This window comes from Ruditapes philippinarum, unplaced genomic scaffold (genome assembly GCF_026571515.1).
Source record: "Ruditapes philippinarum isolate M1 unplaced genomic scaffold, ASM2657151v2 ctg11698_1_1_1_1, whole genome shotgun sequence".
NCBI lineage: Eukaryota > Metazoa > Mollusca > Bivalvia > Venerida > Veneridae > Ruditapes > Ruditapes philippinarum.
Window position 1 is genome coordinate 22733 of NW_026853968.1, and position 20627 is coordinate 43359.

Here is a 20627-nt window from a genome sequence, read left to right on the forward strand (position 1 = left end):
TTTCAAAAACACTCTGATTATCAATAAAAAAGTATATAAAATAATGTAAACCATTCCACCATGATAAAATATAACCATGTATTGTTAAACCTTTTATTTATATATAAAGTAAAAAATGAATACAAGGAAATAAAAATTAATATGAGATACATGTCATGCTACTTAAATAATGATTTCAATATTATAACTAATCTGTGAATGTGAAGTATATAATAAAGTATATATTAAAAGAATGATTTTAGGTTTATTATCACAGCAATAGTATTCGCACTATTTATAGTGATAATGCTGTTTATCAATATTTAAATCTCTATACTAAATTGCACCCAAATGCGAAAACAATCGTCACTGGCATTAGAAACACAAATAAATATGTTTCCAAAATGAAACTAGAAATGTGTCCATAAGACACAGGTGCCCCCACACACCACTGTTCTGTTAATCTTATGACTCTAGGTCAAATATTTTTTGGACTCCATGTGTTACAAGTTGAAATCTAAAAATCTTTCACTAAGTAAAGGCCAAGAACTTTACAAATACTGAATAAATCCACAAACAAACCCCAGGTACATAAGTACACATGCTGACCAACATTCTTGTAAACTTTCAGGCCTACAAGTCAAATATTTTTTGAGCTATGCATGAACAAGTTGAAAATTGCAAATTTATACTTCTGTAAGTCAAGGGCAACAATTCTAATAAAACTGAAAAAAATCCACATGCAAAGTCGATGTTGATAGTTATTCCTGTAATTTAGTGATGTTGATCATTATTCCTGCAAAGTTGGTTGATTCTAACTCAAGCACTCAAGGAACAAATAGCAAAACAAAATAACAAAACGGTTTTTACTATGTCAAGGGCAATAACTCTACAATTATTTAATAAATCCATAAGCGAAACCCAAGATGCACAACTACATACTCTGAGCAAAATTCCCGTAAGGTTTCATGACTCTTTGTCAAATCCTTTTTGTGTTACATGCGACACAAAGTGAAAATTGCAAAATTTTACTAAGTCAAGGGCAATAACTTTGAAAATACTGAATAAATCCAGACGAAAATACCCAGGTGCACAACTACACATGCCGATCAACATTCCTGTAAAATTTCATGACTCAATGTCAAATCCTTTTCGAGTTACATGCGAAACAAGTTGAGAATTGCAAATTTTGACTAAGTCAAGGGCAATAACTCTAAAAATATTTAATAAATCCAGACAAAAATACCCAGATGCACAACTGCACATGCTGATCAACATTCCTGTAAAGTTTCACGACTTAATGTCAAATCCTTTTCGAGTTACATGCAACACAAGTTAAAAATTGCAAAATTTTACTAACTCAAGGGCAATAACTCTAAAAATACTATATAAATCCAGACGAAAATACCCAGGTGCACAACTGCACATGCTGATCAACATTCTTGTTAAGTTTCATGACTAATACTTTTTGAGTTACGTGCGACACAAAAGGGAACGGACGGACGGATGGACGGACGTGCCACTAAAATGGACTAAAGGGCAATTTCTTTTGTTATTTTCTCTTGTTTAATAGAGGGCCATGAACCTTTATTCTATTGTTACGGAAAACTCTATTGTTCTCTTTTGTTCTGTTTACAGTAAGATGGCCCTTTAGTCCATTTTAGTGGCTCGGACGGACGGACGGAAGGACGGATGGACGGACGGACAAGGGTAAATCTAAATCCCCCCCCCCTTAAAGTGGGGGCAAATAAACAAAACAACAATCTATTCACCACATGAATTAATCTCATAAAATCAATTGCAGGGCAGATAGTTTATCTATAATATTTGGGAAGAGTTACAAGTCTTCCCAAATAATATACATAATACAGTTGTCATAATTTATCTTAACCTAGTTATCATATTTCTGTTTGGAGAAAATCGCTAAGCACTTTAGTGAAAATTTCAAAGTTTGTATTGTATGAATAGGAACAGTTCAGACTATAATCAGAAGACCATTATGTGCCGACGGTTCTTTGAAAGGGTAGAACCAGTGTGGCGCCTTTCTATGTTGCAACGCCGCTAAATGTCGCACTTACCGCTAAATGTCGCACAATTGCCGCTAAATGTCGCAACCGCCGCTAAATGTCCCAAAATCATTTGCCACTAAATGTCGCAATGTTAACGTTAAATGTCGCACGAATTTCCCCTACCGTTAAATGTCGCAACACTGCCGTTAAATGTCGCAAGATGAAAATTCATGTTAAAATCATGATTAAAAGTAGTTCGTGAAGTTGGCAGCCTAGCAGCCTAGCAGCCCAGCAGCCTGAAGTTGGCAGCCTAGCAGCCTAGCAGCCTGGCAGCCTAGCAGCATAGCAGCCTGGCAGCCTAGCAGCATAAAGAAAACTAAGAATAGTACAAACATGAAATCGTCGGATATGAATCGGAAGCACATACTTAGACCATTGCACGTCTTATTTAAGTATCGCGATCTTTATTTTTTTAAATATTGAACTTTGCTTTTTTTTATTTTGACGCTTCGAAATTTGTGAAGTTAGCAGCCTAGCAGCCTGGCAGCCTAGCAGCCTAAAGAAAACTAAGGAAAATACAAACATGTAAACTGTCGGAAATTAGTCGGTAGCACATACTTAGACTATTCCACGTCTTTTTTCAGTATCGCGGCTATTGATCAAATGGGTATTGTTCTTAAGTTCAGATAATCTTTATGTTCATTAATGTGTTCGTTTAAACATATGCATTGTATATCTCTTTTACATTTCAACGATTTATCTTTACAGACCTAAAATAAATATGCGTTGAACATCGTCAACTTCATTAAACATATACATACAAAATAGCATATCATAAATAAGTCACATGACGTCGCTTATTGTCCATAGACAGCGACATTATTAGCCGCGAAAATGTTAAGATTAAGACTACTTCCTACGTTATTCGAAAACATGTTTAATCCCGCAAACTTTGAAGCGTCAGAATGAAAAATAAAATAAAATTCAATATTTAAAAAAATAAAGATCGCGATACTGAAATAAAACGTGGAATGGTCTAAGTATGTGCTACCGACTCATTTCGTTTGTATTATCCTTAGTTTTCTTTAGGCTGCTAGGCTGCTAGGCTGCCAGGCTGCTAGGCTGCTAACTTCACAAATTTCGAAGAGTAAAAAAAAACAAAGTTCAATATTAAAAAAAATAAAGTTCGCGATACTGAAAAAAGACGTGGAATAGTCTAAGTATGTGCTACCGACTCATTTCCGACGGTTTACATGTTTGTATTGTCCTTAGTTTTCTTGAGGCTGCTAGGCTGCAAGGCTGCTAGGCTGCTAGGCTGCTAGGCTGCTAGGCTGCCAACTTCAGGCTGCTGGGCTGCTAGGCTGCTAGGCTGCCAACTTCACGAACATTAATTAATTATGCTCATATTGGCCTTGCTATTTGGTTGAATACAGCTAGCCGTATTGGCCAGGGAATCTAGGCTTTTTATATTTTATTGTCACATGATTGGCGTCCGCGCCGAAGCGCGGCGCCCCTTTATGGAATGAAATCAGATTTTGTGAAAGGGCGACAGCAACTTCTCGAGCCTTTTAGTCGGTAATAATAAAAGCCGATCATTCCGATCGGTATGAGGGTGCTTGATTATTATTAATTAAAAATGAAATGTGGCGATATGTACAATGAATAGCGAACTGGAGAATTTCGCAATGCAAACATTTTCAAATGAAATAACCTTTTCCGTCTCTTCAGTTTTTTTTATTTATCATTTTGTAGTACATAGAATGATAAGTTGATGACCTAAATGTCTACTGTCTACCTAAACATTCCGAAAATCTATTTATAGAAGGATGTACTCCTATCGTTAATTCCCGGTCTCTCCCGGTCTATTTTGACCGGTATTTACTAGTGACCGGCGAATAGAATCACACGTTTAGTGTCCGGTCTCTCCCGGTTTTGGAGTAGATGTTTGATATCGTTTCAGAAAAGAACCAATTTTTTACAGATAAATAAGCTTTTTTCCAAAATAAATGTTTGTCACTTAGTTTGTAACTCTATATGAGATAAAAACATTAAATATGTACAATAATTGAGCAAAAAGGTACATTTTTATGGTATTAATATGACACTTTCAACTTTGAAACATTTTATTTAATTTTTTATTCGTGTTTAGTAAAGATGCCGAGGAATTTTTCAAAGTTACAAAATAGATTTTATGAATTTTTCAATGGATTGATATTTTAAAAAATGATAAAGAAAAATACAAATGTACATGTACATGGTTTAAAAATAAACAATATTATATATTGAAAGATTAACCATAATTTACTGACTTTTTCCAGTTAAGTTTTGACTTATAATCGTCGGTCAATATGACAATTGAATTCTTAAAATTTATTTTACAATTTTAATAAAAAAAAGAGTAGTAAACGTAAAAAACTCAGTATTAAAATTGCACATAAAACACAAAAAAGAGAGGAAAACAATATTCATAAAATCTGTATTTTTTATAATAAAATAGATATTACAATTATTGTATAATAAACAACATGCTCAACATGATCAACATGGTAATATAACCAGTGTCATATTTTTACTAAGTGTGAACAGATACCTTAAGAGGGGGTCTTCGCTATTTAATAGCGATAACATAATAAAGGACACTTTCTGCATTTCTAGCTTGGACGCCCTTTGATGCTTTGCATCAATGCTTTTCTTGTTGCTTTTGCTGTAATGAAAATCTTAATCTGTAACGATTTCAATGAAATTTAATCTAAAATTTTCGAAAAAAAAAAACACACAAGACATACATTATACATGGGTAACGACGATATTAATTATATCTGTAACCACTTTTATGCTCGTAGTTTTTTTGTCACGAGTTTGATTAGAACTTTTTGATTTCTTATCGTGTTCTAACGCGCATGTCGAGAACATCATAGTAAAATTCAAATGACCATAAATACAAAACATAGGCACTATAGAGTATTTATTTTAAGAGAACTTTAATTTATTAACGGGTATTCTTACTACTAAGTAGCTTTCCAGCGACAAGGTTCGAAAGCAGACGGAACTTTAGTTATTGCCGAGATATCTTTCGTTGAAAGATATGGGGTCTAAGATGACGCAATTTCTTTATAAATGAACAAAACCATATATAGCAGATACGTATGAATGTAGAACCAATAGTAGCATTTCTAAGCTATTAAAACGGTAGAACCAAAGATCATCATGCACATATCTTTACATTGCAGATATAGCACCGTCTGGAACTGCGCAACACTTCTAATACAAATAGTTATATTTCCCAGAAGAAAACATAACTGATTAATAAATAGTCAATTGTGAATAAAATAACAGAACACAGAATGATTGGAATAAGGCCGTGACTTTATTGTGCTTTTTGGTGAAAACAAATATCATCGTCAAAAAATATGAAATGAATGAGAAAAATATGAAAGACAGCTCCCAGCTAAATGCATGGAAAGCTACATAGCAACGCAAAGTGCTGTAAACTATGATAATAAGCTCTGAAAATGCTAAACTCTGCTTGGACTTGCCGCAAAGAGGTCAACGATTAAGAATATAAAGCGGCGTGGCATTTTACAAGAGTAAAACAATAACAAAGCTAAAGAGAAATCGGGGCAAATTGCTCCCATTAAATCTCTTATCAATGAGATATTCGCAATGATAATGAAAAGTCTTGAATATAATTTGACTTAGAGAAGTTACAGTAATACTATATAAAGTCACGACTGGATTTAACACACTAATGTATCAATTACTAGTATACAAACGTATTTGCATTATGAAAGATATATTCTAGTTTTCAGATATGATCAATAAAGTTAGGTATGTAAAAATAGTAAAATAAAAACATTTTGATTTCCTATACCATGAAACTTGCAAATTGTGGTCGACTCGCCCAGGAAAAACCAAATAAAACCCAGTGGGAAAAATAGGAAACCTGTACCCGTTTGTCAATGTCATACCACAAAAATGTCGGGTCGCATCCTTGCAAATTCATTTAAGCATTAGAATATATAAAAAGGCACCATTTTAATCATTTAGCTCAATTAATTATTGTTAATACTAATAAATATTTTAATAAATTATTTTTAAGTATCGAGTAATGTTCCAAATTACAACTGTTTATTTCTACAACAAAGTTTGTTGTAATCAGACGTAGAGCATCCAATTATTACTTTGAGTGTCAACACATTTCAAACACTAAATACGTGGGATAAAATGTTTTCTGTAGACTGTAATTACTGGACATCAAATTCAAGCACACGTGTCGATGGAGCGGCATGGCATGGCTGAACGGGAAGTAATGAAAAACCGACTGGATTCAAGCTGAAAAATATAAACACTCGGCAGCAGAACATGTTTATGTAAAATTGAAATACAAATAACACATGGGAAGGGAGGGTGGGATTTTAATAAGCGATGTTTCCACGTCAAATTTTAAACTTTAAATGCGCAGCCTTTACAATGTACGCACGAAAAACTCGTGCTTGGTAAACTTACGAAAACCAGTTTTATCGGAATGTTTTACCGTTTCACACGGATGGGTTTTGAGGCAATTACACATATGCACCCGTCAAAAATTAAACGGGATTTATTTCTCAAAAGAAGATAAATCTACTTAATTTATTAACGGGTATTCTTACTACTAAGTAGCTTTCCAGCGACAAGGTTCGAAAGCAGACGGAACTTTAGTTATTGCTGAGATATCTTTCGTTGAAAGATATGGGGTCTAAGATGACGCAATTTCTTTATAAATGAACAAAACCATATATAGCAGATACGTATGAATGTAGAACCAATAGTAGCATTTCTAAGCTATTAAAACGGTAGAACCAAAGATCATCATGCACATATCTTTACATTGCAGATATAGCACCGTCTGGAACTGCGCAACACTTCTAATACAAATAGTTATATTTCCCAGAAGAAAACACAACTGTTTAATAAATAGTCAATTGTGAATAAAATAACAGAACACAGAATGATTGGAATAAGGCCGTGACTTTATTGTGCTTTTTGGTGAAAACAAATATCATCGTCAAAAAATATGAAATGAATGAGAAAAATATGAAAGACAGCTCCCAGCTAAATGCATGGAAAGCTACATAGCAACGCAAAGTGCTGTAAACTATGATAATAAGCTCTGAAAATGCTAAACTCTGCTTGGACTTGCCGCAAAGAGGTCAACGATTAAGAATATAAAGCGGCGTGGCATTTTACAAGAGTAAAACAATAACAAAGCTAAAGAGAAATCGGGGCAAATTGCTCCCATTAAATCTCTTATCAATGAGATATTTCTTGACGACAACATTTTTATCAAATACCGAAATGCACATTTTGTGTGTTGAGGGCCACTTAATATTTCAAGAAATGAAATTCGCCACTAATGATTTTCATAGTGAATGCACGTATTTGCGAAAGGAAAATGTAAAGATTTGATACAGTTGATGCCTTGGGTTTTCCTAAGTAGTTATTTATTAATTATTTTCATAACTCCTGCGCTGAAATGGTAAAATGCTTATTGGATACCAGTCTGATCTCGACTACCCTGAAATATGCATCAGTGAAAATGAAGGAAAAGCGAGAGAAGTACATTATCATCTATACTGAAGGAAAGGCGGAACAAGTACGAGATAAACATTTTGCATGTCAAGAAAACAAAAATCAAAAAATAAATAAATAAAAATTGCTCAAACAACCAAAGAGAAACAAAAAGGGGAGAAGGTGTGTAGTACATATTACTACAATACATATATTTTAAACGCCATCCACAAAAGAGTCTGAGCTGAGCATCGGACCGGAAAGACAGGGGGACTTACATGTCTGTTTCAACAAAGCCGTGTGTTAGAGGTATGTAGCAAAGACAACGCGGCGAAAGCGATAAGTACGGACCTACACGTACATATCAAATGCTGCTCCTTCAACTTTCGACTAGCCACTTAAAGGCGTCGGCCGGCAAGTTGATTTTTTGCAGCCCTGTCCAAATAAGACACAGACAAATTTATGGACATGGCTTACTGGCCGACCGCATGGTCACAGGCCCCCTCTAACGGTTAAGGGCGCACGCCCATTAACACCAATATAAGAGATAACCGCAGAACGCAAGGTGCTGTTACAAACGGTTAACCTAGGAAATGTGAGCATAACTTTATCGCGGCAATATCGTTTTTTTTTTTAATTTAGAAATATGCAAATGCTGTTTCAGACTTTTTTTTTATGCTCACGACCGGGCATTGAATGCTATGTGACAGACTTAAATCTCAATTTCTTATGCCGCCTTTCCTTCAATACAAAATTACTAAATGAAACGATATGCATGCGTTGTAGCATGCCGATTGATGCTATGCAGTCGCACAATACAGCATATGTTTTGGGACAATTATCTCTGGGAAAAAAAATTGCTTGGTAGAACCATTGACCTTTTCAAATAAAACGGTTTTGGTCATCAAAATACATAGGCTGTAAGACGATCAAACGGAAAATAAAATGAAGTAACTTAGATAAAGAGACTATTAGCTAAAGATTTCTAAAGGGAAACAAACAAAACTTGACAAACACAACGTAGCACTTTAAATCAGGTCACTTCCCGCAAAACGTGGAAAAACTGAGGTGCCTTTAAACAGACCAAAGACACTGCAAACAAGGTCGTCGGTTCGAATCCTTTATCTTTTATATACATATATTGAAGGAAGTAGAAGTTTCAATTTCTTATTATTTAATGATAATTGGCCCTTGTTTATTATGTATTGCTTAATTAATTAACAAATATGATCGACAATTTCAACTTCTCTTTAATTCGTTAACATTATCAATCAATTTAAATACTTTAGAGAAACTTTGGATTATAACTAATTAAAACGGCATATTTAATCAATGTTTAGAATTTGACAATGTTAAACACGAAAAAAAAAAAATTGTCGTACGGATGTTAAAATAGTAGGAAAGTCATATAAGAAACAACAAATTAGCTTGAGTGGACTGTCAAAGTTTAGTCCGATAGGCCGCTAGGCCGCAAACTTCACAAAAAAGATAAAATAATAAAAAAGTTCTTTTATGATTCCCTGTTTGTTTTATATATATATATTTTTTTTTTTTTTTTTTTTTTTTTTTTTTTTTTAAAGCTGCATGCCTCCAGATGAGTCAAAATATTTCAATAAAATCTAACTTGAGAAATATGTACTATGATTTTAGGAAAAGTAGAATGATTCAAGATTCAAGTAATATTTTACATTTAATGTGCGATAAATGACTGATTTTCCAATATTTACAACTACATTTCTACTGCGTTACATGTTCTAATGCAGTAAGGACTATTTATGCATATTTTGACAACTTTTTGGTAATTTGCTTGGGTTGTAGATGCTATTGATAATGTGCAAATTGCTTCCTTTTGGTTATTTCGCAATATTATACATTCAAATACATTTAAAAAAAATCATGAAAATTAGCGTGAATTTGGAGGCGCGCTGCTTTAATATCAAGAATTGTCAAAAGAACTTCACAATGTGCCGTTTTTATTGTTTTTATAAAATTTCTACAACTGTAAAATTTTAGGTTGCCAGGCTATTCTTTATGAATATGCATTTTTCCTTTCTTTCTTTTATGTAACTTTAAAATGACTTCAAAATTAACTATGAGTCGACAAACTTCTACAACACTAAGTTCAGGCCACTGGGCCGCCAACTTCACGCCGCCAGGCCGCTGAGCCGCTACTAGGCCACTGGGCCGCTAGGCTGCCAACTTCAGACTCAATTACTATACATCTCGTGCATGAAAGAAATATTTCTACTTGATAATCTATCCAACAAATCAAGTTAATATTAAAGATCAATGCAAGTAATTACCTTTTACATGAATAGCGTGAATTAAGGAGTCATTTCCCATCAGCACATTGAACCATGCCATGCCGCTATCCATCAGCCCATAACATCAACCGGTTCCTTCCTTGATATACCTTTGCTCTGGAAGTATTACAGCACGATTCGAGTTTTCACGTGTTCGTCTATATGTCTATAGACATAGCTGCACACATCAGTCTGTATCAGTAATACTACAAAATAAATCAAAAACATGTACATCTGTACACGACTAAATATTTTCCAAGCTCTGTGTTAAGTTTGTTTTTTTTGTTTGTATTACTTTTAACAATAACTTAGTATCTGTATTTAAAATCGAATTGTAAACTTTATTTAACATATAAAATAATGATTAGTCATGCGGAGATAGCCGAGTCATTGTACTTATGCATATACATGTATAAAATTTACACATAAGACACGTGTTCGCGCCCACGCCTTGTGTCGCACATGAAGATTTGAAATAAGCAATCTTACAATTTTTCATGACCAAATAGCAAAATGTCAGTGGTAGTAAACATAAAAAACAACAACATTTGATATCTATATTATATATACCATATCGAACCAAGTTAGCAAATTTTGTGTAAGTTATATCTACACTGTGAAATGCATATTGAAAATCACTGCCATACTAAATTCAAAATACACATCTTATAAAACCAAAATTAATTAAAATAACATGAAATACTTATCTGAAAGACGAATTGGTGAACACTTGAAACCAGCTGTGTTGAACTTTTGAAGCATTTCAAATAACGACAGCAATTTTAATAAGCGATGTTTCCACGTCAAATTTTAAACTTTAAATGCGCAGCCTTTACAATGTACGCACGAAAAACTCGTGCTTGGTAAACTTACGAAAACCAGTTTTATCGGAATGTTTTACCGTTTCACACGGATGGGTTTTGAGGCAATTACACATATGCACCCGTCAAAAATTAAACGGGATTTATTTCTCAAAAGAAGATAAATCTACTTGACTTCTGTACAAGATTCTATCCAACACATACCAGGTTGTCTCTTAGGATGCTAGGCTGCCGACTTCTAGGGCGTTAGGCAAACTCCTAAGGCCCATGTCGTCAGCAATTTAGGCTTCCTCTTCCGGCTGCGAGACGATTTGCCTCCTCAGCCTACTAGGTCATCATTCTGCAAACTCAGACTGGCCGTTAGGCTGTTTCTTTTGCTAATTTTACAGACATGTTTGTACAAAACTACTTACATAACAATGTAAATTTTGCAGTTTCATACAAATGGTAGACAATTTTGTATAATTAATTTATCAATATGTACTTGTATAAGATCAGGTAAAAATCGAACGCAAAACAATATACATTTATTTATGATATGAGTATTATCGTTGTATAATTTGCAGCGCATTTCCATATATGATAAAATCACTCGTTTTCAAACAGGCATAATTCGTCTTGAGTAGGCAGATTTAATTGATATAACACAATAGTTCAACGTCTTGCGACATTTAACGATAGTGTTGCGACATTTAACGGTAGGGGAAATCCGTGCGGCATTTAACGCTAACATTGCTACATTTAACGGCAAATGATTTTGCGACATTTAGCGGCGGTTGCGACATTTAGCGGCAATGGTGCGACATTTAGCGGCAAGTGCGACATTTAGCGGCGTTGCGACATATAATGGCGCCACAACCAGTGTCATCAACAAGATAAAAGTTAGGAGTATTCTTATATGAGCCGCGTCCAGCAATTTTCGTCCCTGTACAGTTAGAAATGATCCCCAAATAAGGCCATTAAACGGCCACGTGATTACTGCGATAAATTTGTCATGACCGGATAACATTACTTTAAAAGACATACAGTTTCCTATGAGTGATATACAAAAGATAAACTTAAAAGGTCAGAAAAAAATGAAATGGACGATTAGGACAACTAATGCTACACGCGGCTCATTTACATTTGACAAATTCACAACCTAGATTTATAACAAAACTCTAGAAAAGAAGAAATTATCGCAAGCATGTGGCAGTTGGCTCAATGTCACAAAGTTTCAATTCATTAATGTATGAAACTCATATGGAAGAATATCTTAATATTCACAATTTATTCAACAGATTCAGTCTTTTAATATCTTTAAACTGATCAGGTATTTCCATCAAGGCCTGAAGTGCTATTGCTGCTTGCGGATTTCTTGCTTCTGATTTGGTTTTGTGAAATTCTACAAACTGGAAATTGTCAAACTTTCTCTCAGGTAATTTATTATCAAAGTCCCGCATAACTTCCCATGGTCCGTCACCTACACCTATTACAACAATTGAGAGAGGATAGTTTGAGGCGGTTACTATAGCATCTATTGTCTCCTCCTCGCTAGTTACCTGACCGTCTGCAACAATCACTAGAATGTGGTACTGAAATATGGTACGTAATAAAACATAATTAATATACTGTTTGATAAACAATCTAACATTAATGTTATCAAATGAAGATAAACTACGGAGATATACGCAACAAGAATAGACTTGATATCCTTCATTGAATTTGATTTTGACATTAGTGATTTGTTAAGTCCATTCGGATCTGGACAAAAGGAGGACACCTGTAAGATTGAAGATTGAAATTGCTGGGAAATAAAATCATTAATGTGCAGTTTGACTCGTTTTACTAGTAATTTAACAGTAAAGAACTTACTTTTATTGGGGAGGGGATTTTTTTCCCTATTTTCATTTAACAAATATCTAACTTGGCCTTAATATTCATCATCTAACATTGTAATGAATGCTTAAAAAACAATTGTAGCTCATACGAGTGCTACCAACAGACCGTCTTGCACATTGCTTGTTTTAACATTGTCATATAAATTAATGTAAATTGTTCCATAATGCAGGTTCTGTTATACCATAAATTAAAACGTATATTGATAGTTTTTCATTATTGTGTGTAGTTGTTGGTTTTTTTGTTTTTGTTTTTTTTTTTCATTTTAAAAATACCTGTTTTTCTTTTTTAACAATATCAATAGCTTCTTTTATAAGCGGAGCAAAGTTAGTTGGTCCTCCAAGTTTAATTGATGGTGTGACTTCATTATATACATCTAACACTTCGGCAAAACCATCACATTCTCCCTGTAAAATATAAATCCTCGTATCACAATAATAGATACAATGTCATTGTATTGGAAATAACCTCATGTTATAGGAAGGAAACGATGCCGTATAACTGGTAACAATTGTATACAATGTCAAATTACTAGTATTTGAAACAACTTTTTATCACTTAAATGATGTCATGTTATCAATGGAAATAATGTAATTTTGTTGGAAACTGTATCATATCAAAGGATGCACTGCCATATCATTGAAAGCTACGTCATATCTTTGGACACTAATATGATAACATTGACAGTCATGTCAAATGGAAAGTAACATCATATGTCAGGGATGGGAGAACATTACTTCCAGTGCAAGAAGTTGCCGAACAGACAATACAACATATGTTTCAGCACTCACAGGAAAGAGATTCAATATATGTCTACAGCAAACAAGTAAACTCAATGGTGGAATAGCTACTGTGGTTTAATTGTTAAGGCTAAATATGTGTATATGCCAACTAGAAGGAATTATTTGTGACGTATTTAAGCTGAAAGCATTTTATTTTCAGAGATTATCGCAAAGCGCGGCCAATGATGGAGCAATATTTTATCACAAGGCCATAATTTATTTGATTTAATTGATATATTTTTACAAAAAATTTGGATGGGCAATTAGCAATTAGACAGAGCATTTTGTTTTCAGCTCAACTAAAACTCATTTGGAAAGTTGGGCACGTAAAAAGTGTGTCTTAAATTATGCACCTGTCTTTGTATGTGAACGGGAGGATATCTTTGTATGAAAAAAATGGGAATAACTTAATTAAAGGAGAATATAATATTTTGTCATATAACACAACTTCAAACGTGATAGTAAACAATTGATTAGGTGAAATACATTCTAAAATTGCTAACAAAACTGTGATAATTGATTATATATATTACCTCAGTCTTCAATGGGAATATGCCTTTATCCTTGACCCGTCTATCACCGAACCCATATGCTGGTATTATACCATCATCATCTAAAGGTTCTAGAGTCTCACCAAGTATACATATAACCTGTCATATAACCGAATAACATATTAGAAATTAGTATTTAATATTACAGTGGTATATGCCTTTATATTAACAGTAACGCATTAATATTATACAAAAATAGCCTAGCATATCCAAGCCAATGGGTCTGTTAGTCCGCTTTAAGTTAGATATCTCATCTGTTAACGGAAAATAACAAGAACAAATGATACAGAATATAAATGGTTTCAAAATGATTCATGGCATAATAATATCAAGAGAGTTATTGTCGGAATCTTAAATGTATAAACTCATATGCTTGTTGTGTTAGCTCGACACTGTAGGGGTTATATGGCGAGTTTCGTGGAGGAATAACTCAGGTAAATGAGTTGCTATCTGTGTAAACCCACTGACCTTCCGTAGAAAAATATAACAATTATTCAGTTGTTATTTCATACTTTGAAGATGAACATGTAGTACAGAGCATTGTAGGAGCACATTTGTCTCGGAGCACATTTGTCTCACGAAGTGTGACCGGTGTGTTTGTAAACATTCATATTTGCGACAAATTGGAAATGAGACAGATGTGTTCGACACACAATAGAAAGGACACTCGAAGCACATTTGTCTCACATTTTTTCCATAAAATTCTTAAAAGGTAATAATTATGTTCATCTGTATACCGGCTACCAACCATTGTTCTGTGTTTTCTGTATTCATAATATCGTTTTTGGGTCACTTCCAGTCAGTCAAAAACTTCCTGCCTCTGCATAGGAGTCATATATTAAATTAAAGAATATCCCTGTTCTGCATGTCACAATGAAAATTTCTACAATGGCAGCATCCAGAACCTAAACACATATGCAGCAAGTCTTTTATTATCGTTATCAATTGTGATGCGTCTATTTTCAATGCTTAAAGTTTTATAGATGATTTATGGCACTAAAATATTCATAGCAAAAACAAGGTAGTATCTTCGGTGGCATAAAGGGGACATAAGATTTTCTTTTTAATAAAGTGCGCACACGAAAGCTTTTCCGTGGCCACGCGATACGGACCACGGAGGCCATTAAATGATCCATGAAGAAAATAAGAAGACCATAACATACGTTTTTTGTTTTCATATAAAAAGTCATTTTCCAAGAATTGCGGCTTTCAGATTCGCCATTGAAAAGGCACTTACAAAATGCATGAGTTCCTAAAATAATCCGGGTAATGCCATAATTATGGAATATCGGGCCACTCATAATCGGGCGAGACGCGACATTCCGATCAGACACGAAACGAGGCGCGATATTGTAACAGGAGATCTCGCTATGTCAAGTATCCCGTACCAAGAGATTTCAGAAATGAATAAATTTTTACTTCTTTAGATAGGGCAAGTATGAATTTATTAATATTCAAATAATGATATCTGAGTAAGTTAGATGCTTGCAACCCAAAGAAATTCGCGATAAATGTGAAATAATGCGTCATAAAAGTAGCAAACTGTAAACAATGTAGTACTTTGACTTCAATACAAAATTCTAAATCACTTCACTTGTACAAACTGCAAAAAACACACAAAAAAACAGCAGATGAAAAATGCTTCAGGTAATTAGCCAATATGTAATTTTTTCGAGCTAAAAAAAGTATACCAAAAATAAAAAGCTTTTGAGGGATACAAAAAAAAGCATTTCTCAGACATGATGGGCCTTTAAGTGATTTTATGTAGACTATAAAGCGAATACTACTTAGCGGTATATGACCTGGAATCAATTTCTTGTCTCGCGTCGACGAACGGGATGCGAAGCGAGACGCGAGATTTCGGCGAGTTGCGATATCAACCGATTATGGTGTTCGGTTTGGACATAAGTAACATTTTTGTTTCCCTGAACAGCTATGCACAATGGTACAAAGGTGGAATTGAGATGGTACGATGATTACGATAGAGAAAATAATATCGCGTTTTCATCAGCATACCATCGCAGTTTCATCATATCGTACCATCGTATTTTCACCATCGTAACATCGTCTTTCGTCATAGTACCATCACGTTTTCATCATCGAGCCTTCGTTGTTTCACCATCGTACAATCGTTGTTTCACTATCGTACAATCGTCGTTTCACGTTCGTATCATTGTGTTTTCACCATCGCACCATCGCGTTTTCATCAACTACCATCGTGCCATCGCGCTGTCCCCATTGTACCATCGTGAACGGGATTTAGTACGTTTCAGTGTACACCTTCAGGTTATGTCAATCAATTTCTTGAATAAGAGATATTATAATTAATAGCTTACTGTAGATTTTCATAAAGAAAGCATAAGCAAACTTATTGATGATTGCACTTGAGGTAAAGCGGCGAACCTCGATTCATAAAAAGAATTTCTGCCGTGGGGAAATATGTGACAAATAATTTATAAAAAAGGACATGAGACAAATGTGCTTTCTTGTCCCTTAAAACACATGAGACAAATGTGCTTTCTTGTCCCTTAAAAAACTTGATCGAAGCACATTTGTCACACAAATGAGTTTTTTGGGGTAGACATTTGAGGTCCCATTTGTCTCATGTGGGACAAATGCGACCGCATCGGTCTTACGTAAGACAAATGTGCTCCGAGACAAATGTGCTCCTACAGAGCATTGTATAGTCTCTCGGTTTTGGTCGCCATTATCATATCACCTTATGTGTTATTTAAGGTGCAGCATTATTTAGGGGCTGGTTTTAATCAGAAATTGCAAATCTGTAATATCCCTGTGGGATAGATTTCTCCCTTTTCACTACAGTGACAAATATTGAGCATTTTAATCATTATATAATCAAACACGTGAACAAAGTAATTTGTAATACGATTACCAACCTCCTGGTATGGATTAACTTTGTCATCAGAAATATCATGAAGACTGGAACCTCCGAATGTTATCTGACCTTGCAATTTGTTGCTTAATGTATAATCTATACCTGAAAAATAGGTTACAAAAATTGATTAAAGATACACATTATTATAGTAATAGCCTAATTATCCAACAATATTGACCCGTCACTTCATTAACTTTCGTAAAGGTCATTGGATAAACAGTGGTATCTAACAAATATATCAATATATTTGTGAACTTCACACGTCTGTAAGGTGTGCTGTATTGGTATAGATTTCGGACTACCGATCTAAAGGTCCTTGGTTCGATTCCTAACCAACTACATGTTATGAAGATACACATTCTTTAGATTTACTTGCAATCTGGTGTTAGGATACCAAAAGAAGAATTTGTTTATACAATTATATTTTTTATATTTCGTTACATTATCTTTAATAAAAAGTACAGCGCGTCTATTATACAAATCAATAAATCGACTTGTCGACTTCACTGTCAGTGTCAGTCGTATTGCCCATACTGGCAGTTTTAAAAGAATGGCAAGTTTGAAATTATGTCATTTTTGATTCTCAATATTTCGATTTTTTTGTGTATTAATTTAATATTGTATATATAAACCTACATCAATTAAACAGCTATTTCTAAATATGTTAAGTATACAAAAGGAATGGACCAAACAATTTTGCAACAAAATGGCGAGCAACGTTATATCAAGTTAATGTTAGATTTAGCAATTATAGAGGATTATAACCTACCCAATAGTCTTACAATGTTTATTTTACTTTTTCTTTGAAGTGAAATCTGCATGACACTAAACTGTCTCAATACGCTTTAAAGGGACTCCACTGAAGTTTTTTGACATGGCGGGATTGAAAATATTTTTCAAGATTTATGTTCGATTTGATGTAGATCTTGTGTGTGAAATTTCACATCATTTGCTCACTCCGTTTTTCCAGAATAATTATTATAATTGTGAAACATAATCCAAAATTGAAAAGCGCTGCTACGCTTTTCATTCAAATTGGAATAAGAATAACACAAAAATTCGATTAATAAGTATATTTATGAATCATCTTTTGCATATCTGTCTGTTAAGAGTGCGATAACTGGTCTATGTAAGAAATTCAATTTGTAGGCTTTGAATGTCAGTGGAGTTCCTTTAAAACAAGTTAAAACTCACCAAATATGAGACCACAATTATCAACACCTTCTTGTTTTATAGCTCTACTAACTTCTTCTAGTGTTTCAAACCTGTCAATGTTAGATGCAAATGCTGGTTCACCACATGTTGATATAGAATCACTGGCTAACATCTTTGACTCTTCTCTCTGGGGACCTTCAGGGCGCGTACTAAAATTGTAATTATATCTTCTTAGCTTTCATTGAAGTATGAATAAGAAAATAATGAAGAAAACCGTCATGATTCAAGAACCAATCCATTATACAGATTTATAAATTTATTCAAGTTAAGTATAGATAGTATATTACTCCTACACCAATGTATGACACTCAACGAGTAAAAAAATACAGGATGTAAAATACTCGGTTAATCTGAATTATTGGAATTTGTTTTCCTCTGGTTATATTTCGGCAAAATTTCATTTATGGTGCCTTTATTTCAGTTTTTAATTAATATAAAAATGTATAAAAAAAACCATAGATTATCCAGGCATTTGCGTATTGCCTCGTCTAAATCCATGTCAAAGCCGTTGAATATGTTCACATGTTCACTTTTATTTACTGTTTCATAATACACAGTCCCATTGCAAATTGGTCAGACATGTACTCGTATTGCAACGAAAACATAACTAGCCATTTTATTTACATTTAGTCGATAAATACGACATATACATGATGATTGTATACATACTAACAAACATCCACATATATCACAATAATGCATAATTAACCTCAAATGAAAAACGGGTCTCTAATCAGAGATCTATTCACAAATATTGTATTACACTGTATATAAGTGCGTGCATATTCAACAACTTTAACCTGATATCAATAATAAAACATGAAAAGCCAAACATCCTTATAAATATTTAAAAAAAAGATATGAAAAAGTGATACTCTATAAAGTCGCCAAAAAGGTAAGTAATCGCTTATCAAGTTTACTGATGTAAATAAACTTAAATATGTTAAATCTGTTCAACATTATCAATAAATAACAGCATGGTCGTTCCGTAAATGTATATAACCTTAAGCACGCCTAACCATCTTAAATGAACTTGTAAATCTTCCAATCTGGACAAAGGAAACTTTTAAAAATATTTACTGATGGGTAGAATATGTGCCTGCAAGAAGGCTAGAATTTAACCGAGTGTTACATCAATCAACATTTTGCCAGGTTATTATAACTAATGATATAAACGATTATCCAACGATAGTCAACATTACAGACATGCACCAGTTCTAGTATATTACATAACTAATGATATAAACGATTATCCAACGATAGTCAACATTACAGACATGCATCAGTTCTAGTATATTACATTACTAATGATATAAACGATTATCCAACGATTGTCAACATTACAGACATGCACCAGTTCTAGTATATTACATTACTAATGATATAAACGATTATCCAACGGTAGTCAACATTACAGACATGCATCAGTTCTAGTATATTAAATTACTAATGATATAAACGATTATTCAACGATAGTCAACATTACAGACATGCATCAGTTCTAGTATATTACATAACTAATGATATAAACGATTATCCAACGATAGTCAACATTACAGACATGCATCAGTTCTAGTATATTACATAACTAATGATGTAAACGATTATCCAACGATAGTCAACATTACAGACATGCACCAGTTCTAGTATATTACATTACTAATGATATAAACGATTATCCAACGATAGTCAACATTACAGACATGCATCAGTTCTAGTATATTACATAACTAATGATATAAACGATTATCCAACGATAGTCAACATTACAGACATGCATCAGTTCTAGTATATTACATTACTAATGCTATAAACGATTATCCAACGATAGTCAACATTACAGACATGCATCAGTTCTAGTATATTACATTACTAATGATATAAACGGTCAACATTACAGACATGCATCAGTTCTAGTATATTACATTACTAATGATATAAACGATTATCCAACGATAGTCAACATTACAGACATGCATCAGTTCTAGTATATTACATTACTAATGATATAAACGATTATCCAACGATTAGTCAACATTACAGACATGCATCAGTTCTAGTATATTACATTACTAATGATATAAACGATTATCCAACGATAGTCAACATTACAGACATGCATCAGTTCTAGTATATTACATTACTAATGATATAAACGATTATCCAACGATAGTCAACATTACAGACATGCATCAGTTCTAGTATATTACATTACAATGATACTAATGATATAACGATTATCCAACGATAGTCAACATTACAAACATGGCATCAGATCAGTTCTAGTATATTACATTACTAAGATGATATAAACGCATATTATCCAACGATAGTCAACATTACAAACATGCATCAATTCTAGTATATTACATTACTAATGATATAAACTATTATCCAACGATAGTCAACATTACAGACATGCATCAGTTCTAGTATATTACATACTAATGCTATAAACGATTATCCAACGATAGTCAACATTACAAACATGCATCAGTTCTAGTATATTACATTACTAATGATGTAAACGATTATCCAACGATAGTCAACATTACAGACATGCATCAGTTCTAGTATATTACATTACTAATGATGTAAACGATTATCCAACGATAGTCAACATTACAGACATGCATCAGTTCTAGT

At 33.6% G+C, this 20627-nt stretch overlaps 1 protein-coding gene and 1 long non-coding RNA gene across 2 annotated transcripts; both read right to left on the minus strand.

Annotated features, from left to right (window-relative positions):
* Positions 1 to 5333: 5333 nt before the first annotated feature.
* LOC132738541 (uncharacterized) lies at positions 5334 to 10834 on the minus strand. Its single transcript, XR_009626888.1, has 2 exons — positions 10542 to 10834; positions 5334 to 10044 (listed from the first exon to the last, which is right to left on the minus strand). It is a non-coding gene; the product is annotated as an uncharacterized LOC132738541 (long non-coding RNA).
* Positions 10835 to 11171: 337 nt separating this feature from the next.
* Positions 11172 to 18158, minus strand: LOC132738540 (copine family protein 2-like). Its single transcript, XM_060726046.1, has 5 exons — positions 17961 to 18158; positions 16768 to 16868; positions 13853 to 13969; positions 12813 to 12944; positions 11172 to 12233 (listed from the first exon to the last, which is right to left on the minus strand). Exons 1-5 carry the CDS (start codon positions 18091 to 18093, stop codon positions 11922 to 11924), a joined length of 795 nt encoding a protein of 264 aa, XP_060582029.1. The 5' UTR covers positions 18094 to 18158; the 3' UTR covers positions 11172 to 11921.
* Between the last annotated feature and the right edge of the window lie 2469 nt (positions 18159 to 20627).

Excerpts from the sequence above, each read along its gene's own strand:
- LOC132738540 (XM_060726046.1), bottom strand. The coding sequence starts at position 18,093 with ATGTTAGCCAGTGATTCTATATCAACATGTGGTGAACCAGCATTTGCA. Across the intron at positions 16,869-17,960 it reads TAATTGTGGTCTCATATTTG|GTATAGATTATACATTAAGC; the intron begins GTGAGTTTTAAC and ends CCTATTTTTCAG. Across the intron at positions 13,970-16,767 it reads AAGTTAATCCATACCAGGAG|GTTATATGTATACTTGGTGA; the intron begins GTTGGTAATCGT and ends GTTATATGACAG.